This window comes from Plectropomus leopardus, chromosome 16 (genome assembly GCF_026936395.1).
Source record: "Plectropomus leopardus strain MGB_pleo_1.0 chromosome 16, ASM2693639v1, whole genome shotgun sequence".
Lineage (NCBI taxonomy): Eukaryota > Metazoa > Chordata > Actinopteri > Perciformes > Serranidae > Plectropomus > Plectropomus leopardus.
The window spans coordinates 13,488,916-13,502,112 of NC_142191.1; the positions used below are offsets into that span (position 1 = coordinate 13,488,916).

A 13,197-nucleotide genomic window follows, 5' to 3' on the forward strand; every position below is an offset into this window, starting at 1 on the left:
TGTTTACCCTGTAGGCAACTATCTGTTAATGTAACATTGCATTAGTTTCCTAGCTTATCCCAATGTGAGTGTGCTGGGTCGAAGCGCTCCCCAACACCCCTTCCACCGTTTTTTTGCTGATGAAAAACGCTATGAGGACACAGGTCCTAAGACAGTCTAAAAATATTAGTAAACATGAACAACTCTCTCCAAAATCCCAAAATAGAGTGCTACATTTCATTTGTAAGTATAAAGTCTGGAGCTGCTCCATAGTCACTGGTGGGCCAGTCAAAATGGACCTACAACCCAATTTCAGACAGCGACCCATCAGTGGGGAACCACTGTTACAGATGACGCTGAGAGCACCCAAGGAAATGTTGCGTGTATATAACAAATATCAATAATTCTTTACAATAACATCTGGGCAGAAAAACCCAAGTGTCACCTAAATGAAAAGGTGCAGGGCAAATGCTTCCTTAATTGGTTAGTTTCAAGCCTAAAAAAATACTAACCTAAGTGTACACTATATTTATAACATTTTCACAGCTTCATCTTGCCCTCATCTTTAAGCCACCAGATTCTATTGACAAAAACAGTATTTGTACTTCACAGTTCACTGGGGTTGCTGGTCTACAGCTGCCTCAATCACTGAGCGTTTACCAGCAGTGATAATATTCCAACTATAGCTTGTACATTTGAGACTTACTTTTCTGGGTCCTGGCTTTGAGAGAGAGTAGCTCATGTTCAAATATTAACAAAAAACAGTGACAAATGTGATAATTTAACATTAAAAAAAATTGAAAGGTTCACTCACCAGGGCTCTTGTAGATGTTGAGTACTCCAGTAAAGTAATGAGGTAAGAGCCTCTCCAACAGGAGTAGAACATCCTCCAGCTCCTCCAGGATACCCACAAGGAGGTAGTTCTCCAGCACATTCTGTTTGGCTCTCTCCAGAGCCCACACTCCTGGTTCCCTGATGGAGAGAGGAGAAAAATGAGTAAGAAACAGATTTTAAAAAAATCTGACAGAGCATCCTAAGACGTCACCACACAATCAGACTTGAAACATCTTAACAGATGCCGTAATTGTTGGAGATCTCACACATGTCACTTCCTGCATAAAACCCCACTCATCCTGTTCTTTCCTTCCTCTCTACGTAGAGTCCTGACGGGGTTCGTCGTGCCTGGGTACTACAATGGATCCCCTGGCAAAGCTTCTTCATTACACATTCGGCAAAGCAGTTGAGCTTAAAGCGGTCTAAGCCTCGCACATCAGTCACAGTTTCTTTAATAAAAGTGTGGCTCTCAGAACTGGAAATCTTGCAAATCTCTTGCAACGACAGGTAGAAAAAAGTAGCTGTTAGTTTTTGCAACGATTTAGAGAAAATTCACAAAGAAAAAACTTTAAAAATATGAATGTAGTCATGGATGCAGCGTGAAAATGGACTGTACATGTAGCACACATTGGAATTGAGTACATTTTTGAGTTGAAAACCATCTGAACTAGAAGCATCAAAAAGTGGGGCTTTGCTCACAATTGTCCGGAGGGGAGAATCAGGAAGAATCAGGCACAAAATTGGCTTGAGTCCCATGACAAGTTTACTAATGTCTAAAATAGTACTGTAATTTAACAAAATAATACTTCTTACAGTACTTTTTGAGAATATCTGTACTGAACTTTCATTTTTAATATTTCTGTCAACTTTCATTTTTACTGCAATACATAAATAAAACCTGTACTTTAACTCCACTACATCTCTTCTTCGTATATTTGTTACCGACAACAAAATAGGGAAGGGGAGAGGGGATGGATGGACAAACTAAGGAATGGGTGTGAAGAAAAATATGTTTTTTCTTTAAATCTTTTCAATTGTAAAAATTTAAAAAAAATAAAAAAATTTAAAAAAGACCCTGTTTTTCTTCAAGTGTAATGTACGCTTCATTTTTAAGGCGGTGTATGTTACGATAAATAAACTTCATAGTTCTCAAAATCTGACTGCTTTGTTTTTTTTTTTACACAGCATTTATTTGTACTTTTACTTTTAGCACTGAAGTAAATTTGATATTGAAAAATTACTTTTGATACTTGAGGACCGTAAATATCAGATACTTTAAGACTTTTACTCAAGTGATATTTTAATAGGAGCGTTAAACTTCTACCAAAGTCTATTTCTGGGAAGAAATCTCTACTTTAATTCAAGTGTAGCTATCAAGTACTTTATCCATCACTGGTCTAAGACATCAAAATGCTCACTGGAGGAACTTGAGTGACTGCACATACCTGCATTGAGGATGCTGTCCACAGAAGTAGGGAATGATGTAGAAAACTCTGGGGTTGGAGCACTCTGGGTAATTCTCTAAAATGCACACATTGATATCCTGGAAGCAGACAAACACACAACAATCCTTTTAATTCAACAGTACTCATTCCTTTAAGATACAGATGAACCTCTTACACACGTACAGATTTATTTCTGCCACTAGAGGGAGCCCTTCACCAGCTCTACTGTGAACTGTATGATAATAATCATCTGAGAAGTGCTCTGCAAAACCACATCCTGAGCACAGAGATAAGCTCTGCCCCGTCACATCAGTCGCTTTCAGGTGCTGAGCCGTCAAATCACAACACACATAGTTGGTATGAACTTGTGCTTGACTGAAAAAATACATTTATGAAATATAAAGATCTTCATCTTGATCTAGCTACCAAAATCAGACAAATGATAGCTTATGATGATGCAGTGATCAAGCAGGGATGCACTTAAACACTTCAAGTCTCCTACGTGAGAAATAAAGTGATACTTGAACTTTAAAACGCCCTTTGTCGAAATGTGGGACCTATTAAGTAATGAAAGGGAAAAAAACACAGAGGACAGATTAAAAACACACATGCAGGAGTGAAGCTGGCCAGCCACTCAGTGCTGTGGAACTAGCAGTCAAATCCGTGTCAGGTGACGTAAGCCTTATGGATGGCAACAAGTCCCGAGCAACATAACACTCCACGAAGCATTACTCACTCACTCACTCTCTCACTCTCTCTCTCACACACACACACACACACACACAGGCGCACGCAAATATACGCCACATGTGCTCAGGCACACACACATACAGTAGCACCAGCTCCGTGCGTGAGGCAAAAGGTGTCGACAGACCCCGCTGCATAAAAGGGGAAACTGATCTAAAAGTGGACACAAATTGAAAGCGTAATGATTGCGTCAAAGCTTGATTTATACTCTGATAAGTCGTAACGGCTGATTTAAAACAGAGCAATTTGTCAAAGCCAACACTGAGGGCAACATGCTCCATCACCGAGATTAAGTTGGGTCAGACGGGACCAGAGGCCCAGACTTTCCAAAAGGACACAGTCTGCTATTGAGGGTGACATTTGAGATGTGAGGGGCCTGCGGATGATCACTGGGAACCAGGTGACTGAGCTGTCAAAAACACCTCAGCGACAGGGGTGTAAACATGGATACAAGGGAGAAACCATGTGTGATCGAGCGTGTGTGAGCTTGGATAGTGTGCTTCTGAAAGTACAGTTCACACGTAGTGCTACTTATCAATCTGGATTGTTTTGGTGTGAGTAGCTGACTGTTGATACTGGCTGTAGAGCTGTCTGTCTTCCCTCCAGTACAGTGGAACTAGATGGCAATCGGCTTGTGGTGCTCAAAGTGCCAAGAGAATTCATTTGGAAAAGTCAACAGCAATGTCTCTTTTCAGAAATTACGACCCGGTTACTCAAGATGATCCACAGACCTTGTTATGAGCATTTAAGAACTATAATGGTTCCTATGCATTTCTATGGACAAAATTTAAAAACTTTTACATCACTTTTTCAAGAACCCACCTTTTTTTTGCCCCACTTGTCGGGCATTTTTCTAACGCATCAGATTGAAACATAATTCCAAGTAGCTGGAATACATGGAGAGAAACGGACTGTGGTGAGAGAAAATTGAGAAAAGTATGTGATGGAAACAAAACATTGTCACACACCGACACATATTAGAGAAGTGTTTCTTCAACAGCTACAGAAAATAAATGAGCTGTTATTTCATATTGCGAGGAATTGATCCACATAATATTACTGTTACAATTTCATTACACAAAACAAAATTGGATGACTCTTCCAAAACTTTAAAAGATTTTTTTTTTTTTTTAAATTCCATAACTTTTCTATGCCTGGAAAATGTGACTGTGAAATTCCATAACTTTTCCAGGTTTTTAATAAACCCTAAGCTATTTGTCTCTACCTAACTATACCCAGCAACCATATAAACATGCAGAAGGAAGCTTGCATCTACTCCAAGCTCTCCGAGCACCACTGAGCTAGCTTATGTTGCAGCTCAGCTGAAGAAGATGCCATTTATGTTTACATCAGCACTGTCACAAGCATTAGCCTCTCATCCATAGGTAGATGCATGCTTCCTTATTCACAGTTATACCTTTGGCAGGTGTAGTTCAGTAGAAAGAAAATACTTCCTACATGAAAATGCTCAAAACAGGGTCTGTAGATTATTTTGAGTAACCAGGTCATGAATTTTAAAAGAGACATTGCAGTCGAGTTTTAGATTTTTGTGTCAGATTCTTTGAGCACCACAAGCTGAGTGCCATCTAGTTCCATTATATTCAAGAGAGGGCAGACATCTCTATGGCCCATATCTCCAACACTTGAAAACTCACACCAAAACAGTCTATTGATAAATAGCACAACAGGTCAGAGGAAAAATGCAGTTTTGGTTTTAGGGTAAATTGTCTTTTTAACACAATTACACAAAGTAACAGTCTGCATTTGACCAGCTTGTTTTGTTATACTTTTGACTGCATGTTTCTGATAGTGTGAACATGACTTCTATGCCATTTTTGCTCTTTGAGTTCACAGCCAAAAGGGAAAGACTAATTGAAGTTTAAAAAAAAACTTATATGAAAAGAGTCTTTTCTCTCAAGTTTATAACAAGAAAACCATGACAGACATCATGCCAAGGTCGCCTATACACATACTCTGCCATAACACAAGTTACACACTTGGTCAGTCATTTTTCCTCACAGCTGAATACTGTGGTGCAATTGTGTCTGAGTCACCAAGAGGCTGCTGCAGGATTTGTTTGATCTTTATGACTGAGCTGCACTGTGCACCAAGAACAGGACATATTGGTGATTGGTGAGGCAAACCACTGGAAAGCTCTTCAAAGTAACCACAACAAAACCCCAGAGGAATCTTTAGAAAACAGTTAAGCATTGTGATGTTAGAGTATCGGTCTAACCAGACTGCTGAAAGACTGCCCTGCTTTTCTTTGCTTCATAATTTCAAGAGTAATTCATTGTTCTTTTTGTGTTTCCTTTCTCAAAGAATGATAATGTCAGTACATCCAGTGTTATCAATTGCGAGCATATCTCACACAGTTTCCCGTCAGTGACGAGTGTTAAATTTCTCAATAAATACAATAAAACTTTGTGTGAGAGACAATGACTCACATGCAGAGGTTTCAGAAAAGTTACTGTTGATACATGAACTAACATTTCTCTCTCAACTTAGCAGACTAACAAGAAATGACGCTAGACATTTTTTGCGACACAGCGAAAAAAGTTTCCAAAAAAAATTATCAGGAGCCAAATTATGAACGAAAACAGTGTGAAAAAGCAAGCGAGAGTCAGAGACAAGGAATTGTGAAAGCCAAACAGGAAGACACATGTGACGCCTTCCCCTGACACAAATGGCTCATTGCCAGGAGGTCCCCCCTCCGCTTTGCTCCAACACTTGTTACAGGACCCCTATGCCTCAGCATTTAGCGGACCTCTGGGAATCGAGCCACAACTCATTCATATACAACTGCGCACAATCAAATACGCGCACACACAGTCGACAGACAATACGCACTCTCTTTGGAGGACCCATTAGTATTGCGAAGAGGGCTCCTGTGTGCACACTCAGGCTCATTGTTCCTATTCTAACTGTGGATTAAGCCAAGTGAGCAGTCACAAAAACTGTAGCAAAACAGGCCCTAATCTGTGCACCGGCCTCCCGTTTCACTGAATGTAATCTATGAATTCAATCAGTAAACTGATGATGTAAACCTTTCCCATGGGACAGTTTGCGGCAGCATTCATCGGGAGCATGGGAGTGGTACACCTGGGTCAAATCACAATTAAACCTGCATTAATTTGTTGTCACATTTTAGCAGAAAAAAAACCAGACACAATCACGTAAGCCACCAGTCACAGCAACCTTAACAAAAATGAAACAAAGACATTTTTTTGCATCTAAAGCCACTAATTCTTTTGTCTATATATCTCTCTGTGTGTCCTTCAGGACACACATTGTCAAATTTGGTGCAATTCTGATGCAAGATGAGCATGACTTGGGTATGTTTTCTTTTGCCATAGTAACTCATAAAAACAATAACATTACCACCTGCTAAACACACCAAGAAGTAATCCGGGCTCTACTTTACAACCGCGGTGCTACAGACTTAGTCAAACATGTCTTCACCAACTTTCATTGTGTGAGTTTGCCATAATGTTAAAAGCTATAACACGAATAAAACTGCAAAAAAATTTAACAAATAAAATATGCATTATTATTCATTTAATTTAACATAAGTACATTGTGCTGATGATTGTGCCTCTCTTTTACACAAAAAATTAAATGCAGGACTTTTACTATACAATATTAATAGTTCTACTATTAATAGTTAATAGTTTTATCTCAGAAAAAGTGTTTAGAGTACTTCTACCACTGCAGCCTACCAACATTCCCAGTCAGAAAAGGAGGGAAAAATGAAGCAAGCAAATCAGTAAATGTATGTATCAAAAAAAGGTGTATTAGTTCCTTGCTTTGACATAACTACTACGATAAAGTGGAGCATTGATTTTGTTTTATTATTTTTTATTTAATTTTATTATTTAGCAGAGATATTTTTCTGGCGCTTCAGTTATTTAAGGAGGCCCTTTGTATGTTATTTCTGGGTAAAATAAGTTAGAACAGCAACATAATTCAATATACATCATTGATATAATAATAAATCTATAGCATTTTATATAGCATTCAAGATGTGTTCATCATCACCCAAGAAAGCGCAGTGACATTGAAGTGAAGTTTATGTAAACCATTTTTGCATAAGGCTGCAAGCAGCAAAACCACTGGCCAAATGTTCTGACCAGACACTATACAAGTCTTTAAACCAGATATATATTGAGGAAACTGGCAATGAGTTATTGTGTTCACACGAATTAGACGGACAAGGTCACAGGGACCTTTAACTACAAAAATCTTTTGATAAAACTCATTTTTGAGTCTGAGTGAATGTTTGAATCAAATTTAAAGAAATTTCTTTCAAAGCGGTTGTGAGACATCGTGTTCACAAGAATGTGCCCAATGGACAGACAAATAGACAACCCGAAAACATAATGTCACTGGCCTCCTGTATCGCTGGCATGGAGGCATAAAAACAATGACATACTTCCTCATACAACATCTGATAGCTGGGACTAGTAAACCTCATGTGTCAGTTGCACCTTAGGCAAACAACCGTGGGACAGATACACCACCCTGCTGTTGCTAATGTCAAGGCAAGCCGGGGCAGGATTGATGCCAGTCAGGCCTCTAGCATTATTTGTTTGGGAGTGTGTATGTGTCACTGTAAACGTCAGGTTACCTGGGAGCAGATTATTTTCACAGTCTGTGGGAATCTCAACTGATCAGACCAGAATTGTTAAAGTGTGGGAACTAACCTGTTCTCTTTGGGTTCAGTGGGGACACCGAATTACCTCATAGACATTTTGTGTTTGCGTGCATTCTCTGTATGAAAAGAAGCATACACATACATTTTGGTAGGGAGGAGCCCGATTAATCTCTGTCAGCTGCTCCCTCTGAATTTACTATTCAGCTGCATGCATAGAAATATAAACTTAATTCTGTTCGGCCACTAAAATTATCTGACCAGATCAATCTGAGCTGGTTAATCAAAACCAGTTTCATTCTAAATAAAAGCTCTTAAGTCCTAAGTGACAGTCCACGCATGTGCTCAGTCCTATGTGTGCGCACTCTGCTTTCAAATGTCCACTGCGTACTGTGTACAGTGTAGTGTATGTGTGTGTAAAAAGGGGTGTGGGGGACTGATGGAAAATCCAAGCCGACCACAGGAATGTCTCAGTAACACGTGCATCAGGTTCCCTCGGCCCCGGCTCGCAAACTGACAGTGTTCTTTCATTGACACCTCTCATATACACCCAGCGCAGGGCAGGCAGGGCTAATGCACACCAGGCTGTGGATATATCCAAGACTAGTCCTAACTCTGAGTGTTGACATAGCGGGGCGCACTCACGCTGATACACACACAGGTATTTGAAATGCAATACTTGCGAGGACATTCTGGCCTCAACCCAAAGAACCTTACAGCTTCATATTTAATGAAAAACGATGCCCCCACCACCTCAAAAAAGACCAGTTGTATATCAATTACTAAACCCAGGTTTCACTAAATTTATGAAGATGACAGAAAAATCCAAAAATTGAGAAAATTCTTGATCAATTGAGATCATAGATATATCTATTACTACGCTATATCAAAAATATCTGTTGACAGACTCGCACACAACTCTCGCAGTCTAATCCCAGCCTCATTTATCAATACGCTCAGTACAGCCCTTTCCAAGTGGGAAGTAAGCTAAAAGTAAAGTGAGCTATTTATGCTCTCTTCAAAGCCAGACCCCATTGACAAAAAGTTATTTTACCTCACTGAACATAAGAGCTGCTGGTCTACTGCTGCCTCAATCACTAAGTTCGTTTGCGTTACTGAGAGAATCTGGTGTTTTAAAGTATGAGTCCGGATTCACAAAAGTCACACAATGACACAAACAAACTAACTGACTGAGGCAGCTGTACACCAGCAGCTAAAATTACTGATTTTGTCAAAGGAGTCTGGCATTGAGGAGAGCAATGATAAATTTCACTTTGAGGTGAAAAGGGCTGTCTGTTTGTAAGTACTAAGTACTAAGTACTGAGTATACGACTGGATAAATGAGACTTGGATTAAACTGCATGAGTTTACTGAGAGTTTATAAACTGATGTTTTGATATAGTTTTGCTGTTGTTAACTGTGGACCCCTATGACTTAAATTCATCAAGAATTTTCTGTTTTTGGATTCTTTATTCACCAGAGAAGTGAGAAAAACTTTTTTTTTTAAGAAGTTAATATACAACAGGATGAGTAATTGATTTATCAGTGGTCATTTGATGGTAGAAGTACTGCTGTAAGTCTTATTTTGGATATCAACGTTGTATCAAATAACTCTGTGTAAGGTGACATTGTGCTGAGAAGAATGCTGCAGTTCCACTGTCTGGGGTTGGTGATTTCTTGAGGATCACTTGTCCTACCAATCTAAAAATGTGGACAGATGCTTCTAGCACAATAGAACAGAAGCCGAATGTTTGAATTCCTTAACCCTAAACCTAATCTAAATTCTAGCTAAAACATTTTTTTTAAAAACACATTAAACTACATAATATTGGAAGCTTTTAAACTTCAGTCTGACTTATTCATACTTTGGCCTGTAATTTTTCTTATCAGTGAAGTTCAGCACTTTTTGCAGTGTACAGCAGTCTGCTGCAGCATTATACAGATGGTAGTGTGGCATATGCTTGCAGCCACTGTTTATAGATATGATTTAGCACATAACTGCAAGCTGTTTTTTGCTGATTAGGTAAGCTAGGTTGCTGTGGCTATCGAGCGCAGTCAGTATAAATAAACAATACCAACAGCAGCAATGTAAAGAAAGAAAAGACAGCACAGCAGAGCAAAACCGGATGATCTAGGAGACACTTCCATGCTGATACTGTCATAAGTTGCAGCAAAATCTCAGTTATCTCCGACATTTCGAGAGAATGAGGCGATTAAAAGTGATGGGGAGGAGGACAAGATTTACAATATGCTTTAGTGACTCAGGGGCAGTGACAAAATGTCATCACTTTGCAAAATTTACATAAGTTTTACACCCTGTTAAGACTCCTGGTCCTCATAAATATAGTAGTGTACATAGACACACACACACGCACACGCACACGCACACACACACACGCACACACACACACACACACACACACACACACACACACACACACACACACACACACACATACACACACACAGGTAAGCCAGTCTACAGCACTACAGCCTCCCCCTCCCCCTTTAACTGTAGCAAGGGGCCCCCGTGGTCTGCATACTTTAATAACTCAACTCACATGGTCCAAAACTCGAGGGAAAGCAGTGCAATACTTAATTACACCCAGTCAGACTCAAGCCAGAATGACATTCACTCCTCCTGTTCGCCTCTCAGTATGGCCGTCTGAGCTCAGACGGTACTGTGAGACTGTGGGAGAAATCTGGCGTGCACCTCTCTTTAGGCCTGGATATTGATTTGCGATAAAATCTTGTACTGATCAATGTTTTGACCTATTTTTTACAGCCAAAATATTCTGTTTCTGCCTACCTGCTCCCCTAATCCAAAATATAGTTTTCTTCAATTACACATTAGACCCATCACTTCACTGCCAACTTCTATGTATGTCATGAGCTAAAATTCTACTTCAGTAGCTCCTCCGCAGTGGAAAAACTCACACACAGTGATAAAATAGTCAACTTGAAAATTAAACTAAGGCTCCGAACGGCATGTGCTGTAAAATGTTAGATGCATAGCTGGCAGTATGATGCTAAAGGGGTAAACAACTTTGCCAGGCAGATGTAGAATACGAAGTTTCTGATGTGGTTATAGTAAATCAGGTCTCTAATTGGAATCATAATCAGATTTAAATTTTGGGTTTAGTGTCAGCCTGCTGTGGCCTTACAATCTGCTTTCCTGCCTCCAGCAACACCATGTGTAAAACATCTTCAAAGAGAGCAGAGTGTGGTTTTGATATAGTCCAGCATTGAAGAAATATTCTGCTGCTTATATTTTAACATTTAGGAAGTTAATGTTTGTCTCATGATGACAACAAACAGAGATCCTAAATTCAACAAACCAGTCTTCTGGCAGACATGGGATATGGCATTTATCAGTTATTTAATGAGTGAATGACTGTAATCAAAAAAAAAAAAAAAAATCAATATCAGTAGGGTTCTGCTCTTGTTACAATCTTTTTGTAGAAGATTACAGAGTGTTTATATAACATAGTTCAACAGTCAGTATCATTACGGTCTTTCTCTCTTTCTCTGCAAACACTCCTTGGCTCACATGTCTCCATAATTAGTGTACATAAAGCTCATACCAGAATAAGAAATGAGTATACAACATTTCACTTCATGTCTCAACTGAGCTGCAGGTTATGAAACCAGCTGGCCAGGAACCAAAACAGATACAGAGTCAAAGCGCTTTTACTGGCAAGCTAGAGACTTAGTCATAAAGTAACTGTGCAGCTCTGTCAAATACTGCAAACGCATTAGTATTTCAAACCATAAACATCCGTGGCATTGATTTAGCTAATGTCCGTATGAGAGTAAATGGGCCTGTGGGCACTGGGACCAAGATGAAAGGCAGATAGAGGGGAAGAAGGCTAAAATATTCAGTATTTGTTTGACTTTTTAAATAATTTTGTTAGAAAAGTTTTCTACAGTGGTTCTCTTAGGACTGGGGCAATGTGACATGAGCAACGTGGTGTCCTCTCTGAATATAGTTCAGTACTGTATACTCTGTCGTCTCCTACTTTAACATAATACTTTTCAGGAGCAGTGCGTAAGATTTAGTGGCATCTAACAGTGAGGGATGCAGATTTCAACCAGCTGAAACTTCTCCCATGTGCCTGGAGTGAACTCCCGACTACGACTGCTTTAGTGTTCATTGTTCAGGAGGTTTTTACCGGGAGCCGAATTATCTGCAGAGGACTCTTCTTCTACAAAAACAACTAGGTGATTAAAACCAATAAAAATACTGAGTTTTATGTTAAAAATCAATGTTTTTCCTGTTCAACTTGTCAGAGGAGCTTTGTGTGGCCAACATGAAAATGTCAATGGCTCGTTCTAGATTAAGTGTTGTTCTGGGCTAATAAAGAAACATGGCACGTGCCAAATGGTGATCTCTGTGGACGAGGACCGGTTTCCTATGTAGATATAAACAGCTCATTCTCAGTAAACGAAAACACATCCACAAAAAAACAGGCTTATTATATTAGACTCCATTTAATCCTATACACTGAACCTGAGTTTTGACAAGTTTTTTGAGAGAGACCTTCTATTCATCATAAATCTGGTACATTGTTATGGCAAAGAATGCGCTGCTTATAAACAAAAAGAACTGATTAAGGTGACTAATGCTAGCATAATAATTCCCGTAATACAGCCCCTGTCAAATCTGAAAGGTAGGTGCAATGGTTTGGCCACAAAACTCCAGCCAATCAATCAACAGGCCCTGTGTGCTCGCATGACTGCACTCTGTGCGAGACTCCAGCAAAGAATCAAAAGTAGTTCTCCTGAATGAAAAGTGGTACACCTCACATTTACATTTATGCATTAGTAAGCAGTTCACAGGGTCATCTCAATAGAAACTCAAGAGAAGTTCTTATTCCTCGACCATTAAAGAGTTTGAGACACTGTTAGATGAAAGTGCAACACTCAAAAATATGTACTTATCTATGAATCATTTACTCAAAGAGGAGACTCCTCTCAGAGGAAAAACAACATCACACTGGTATACGCATCTATAAAACCGTAAAATACAGCTTGAAAGCATGGAAATCTCAAATTTGTGCTCAAGAAGATTGAACTGTTTTTCAAGCCAGAAATAATAAAGAAGGGTCTCACCAGGTATCGCTCATCATCTTTCATCCCTGGAGTGCGGATGAGATGGTTCTGCTCGCCCCTCCAGTCACCGAAGCGACGGAAGAAGTAGTTGGAGAGGAACCGGTTGATGGGGTCCCGGATTATGTTGATATAGACAGGCTGCTCTATCCTGAACCTGACAAAGACAAATAAAAATCAGCACAAAATTTCCGCTCTGGACCAACAAATGTTAAGAGTTACTGTGTTTCCAAATGCTGTTGCTGAGCATCACTGTACCTGGTAAAGTTGAGGAAGTGAACATGCCGCGTATAGAGGAATGGCTGAGGGATATTACTGATATTCTTCATGAGATCCACCTGAAAAAAAGACAAAAACAATGCACATACAGTTAATTTAATGTGTCTCACAAAATTTGATAAAACACAGTTTCTGACAATCATCTGAGTCATG

The 13,197-nt window shown here is 39.5% G+C and overlaps 1 protein-coding gene and 1 long non-coding RNA gene across 4 annotated transcripts in view; one reads left to right on the forward strand and one right to left on the reverse strand.

Moving 5' to 3' along the window:
• LOC148186849 (uncharacterized) overlaps nucleotides 1-2,239 on the forward strand; it is a 47,833-nt gene extending 45,594 nt beyond the window's left edge. The window contains exon 5 of one of the 2 annotated variants that reach the window (XR_015779121.1): nucleotides 1,139-2,239. This is a non-coding gene — a long non-coding RNA (uncharacterized LOC148186849). The remainder of the gene's footprint in view (nucleotides 1-1,138) is intronic. The other variant, XR_015779122.1, reaches the window with a different exon arrangement.
• usta (uronyl 2-sulfotransferase a) overlaps nucleotides 1-13,197 on the reverse strand; it is a 79,183-nt gene that overhangs the window by 2,297 nt on the left and 63,689 nt on the right. For both annotated transcript variants that reach the window (XM_088089403.1, XM_042504039.2), the window contains 4 exons: nucleotides 13,024-13,103; nucleotides 12,769-12,922; nucleotides 2,259-2,356; nucleotides 794-951 (listed from right to left, as the gene is read on the reverse strand). In XM_088089403.1, coding sequence (XP_087945529.1) covers nucleotides 794-951; nucleotides 2,259-2,356; nucleotides 12,769-12,922; nucleotides 13,024-13,103 — 490 coding nt within the window. The remainder of the gene's footprint in view (nucleotides 1-793; nucleotides 952-2,258; nucleotides 2,357-12,768; nucleotides 12,923-13,023; nucleotides 13,104-13,197) is intronic.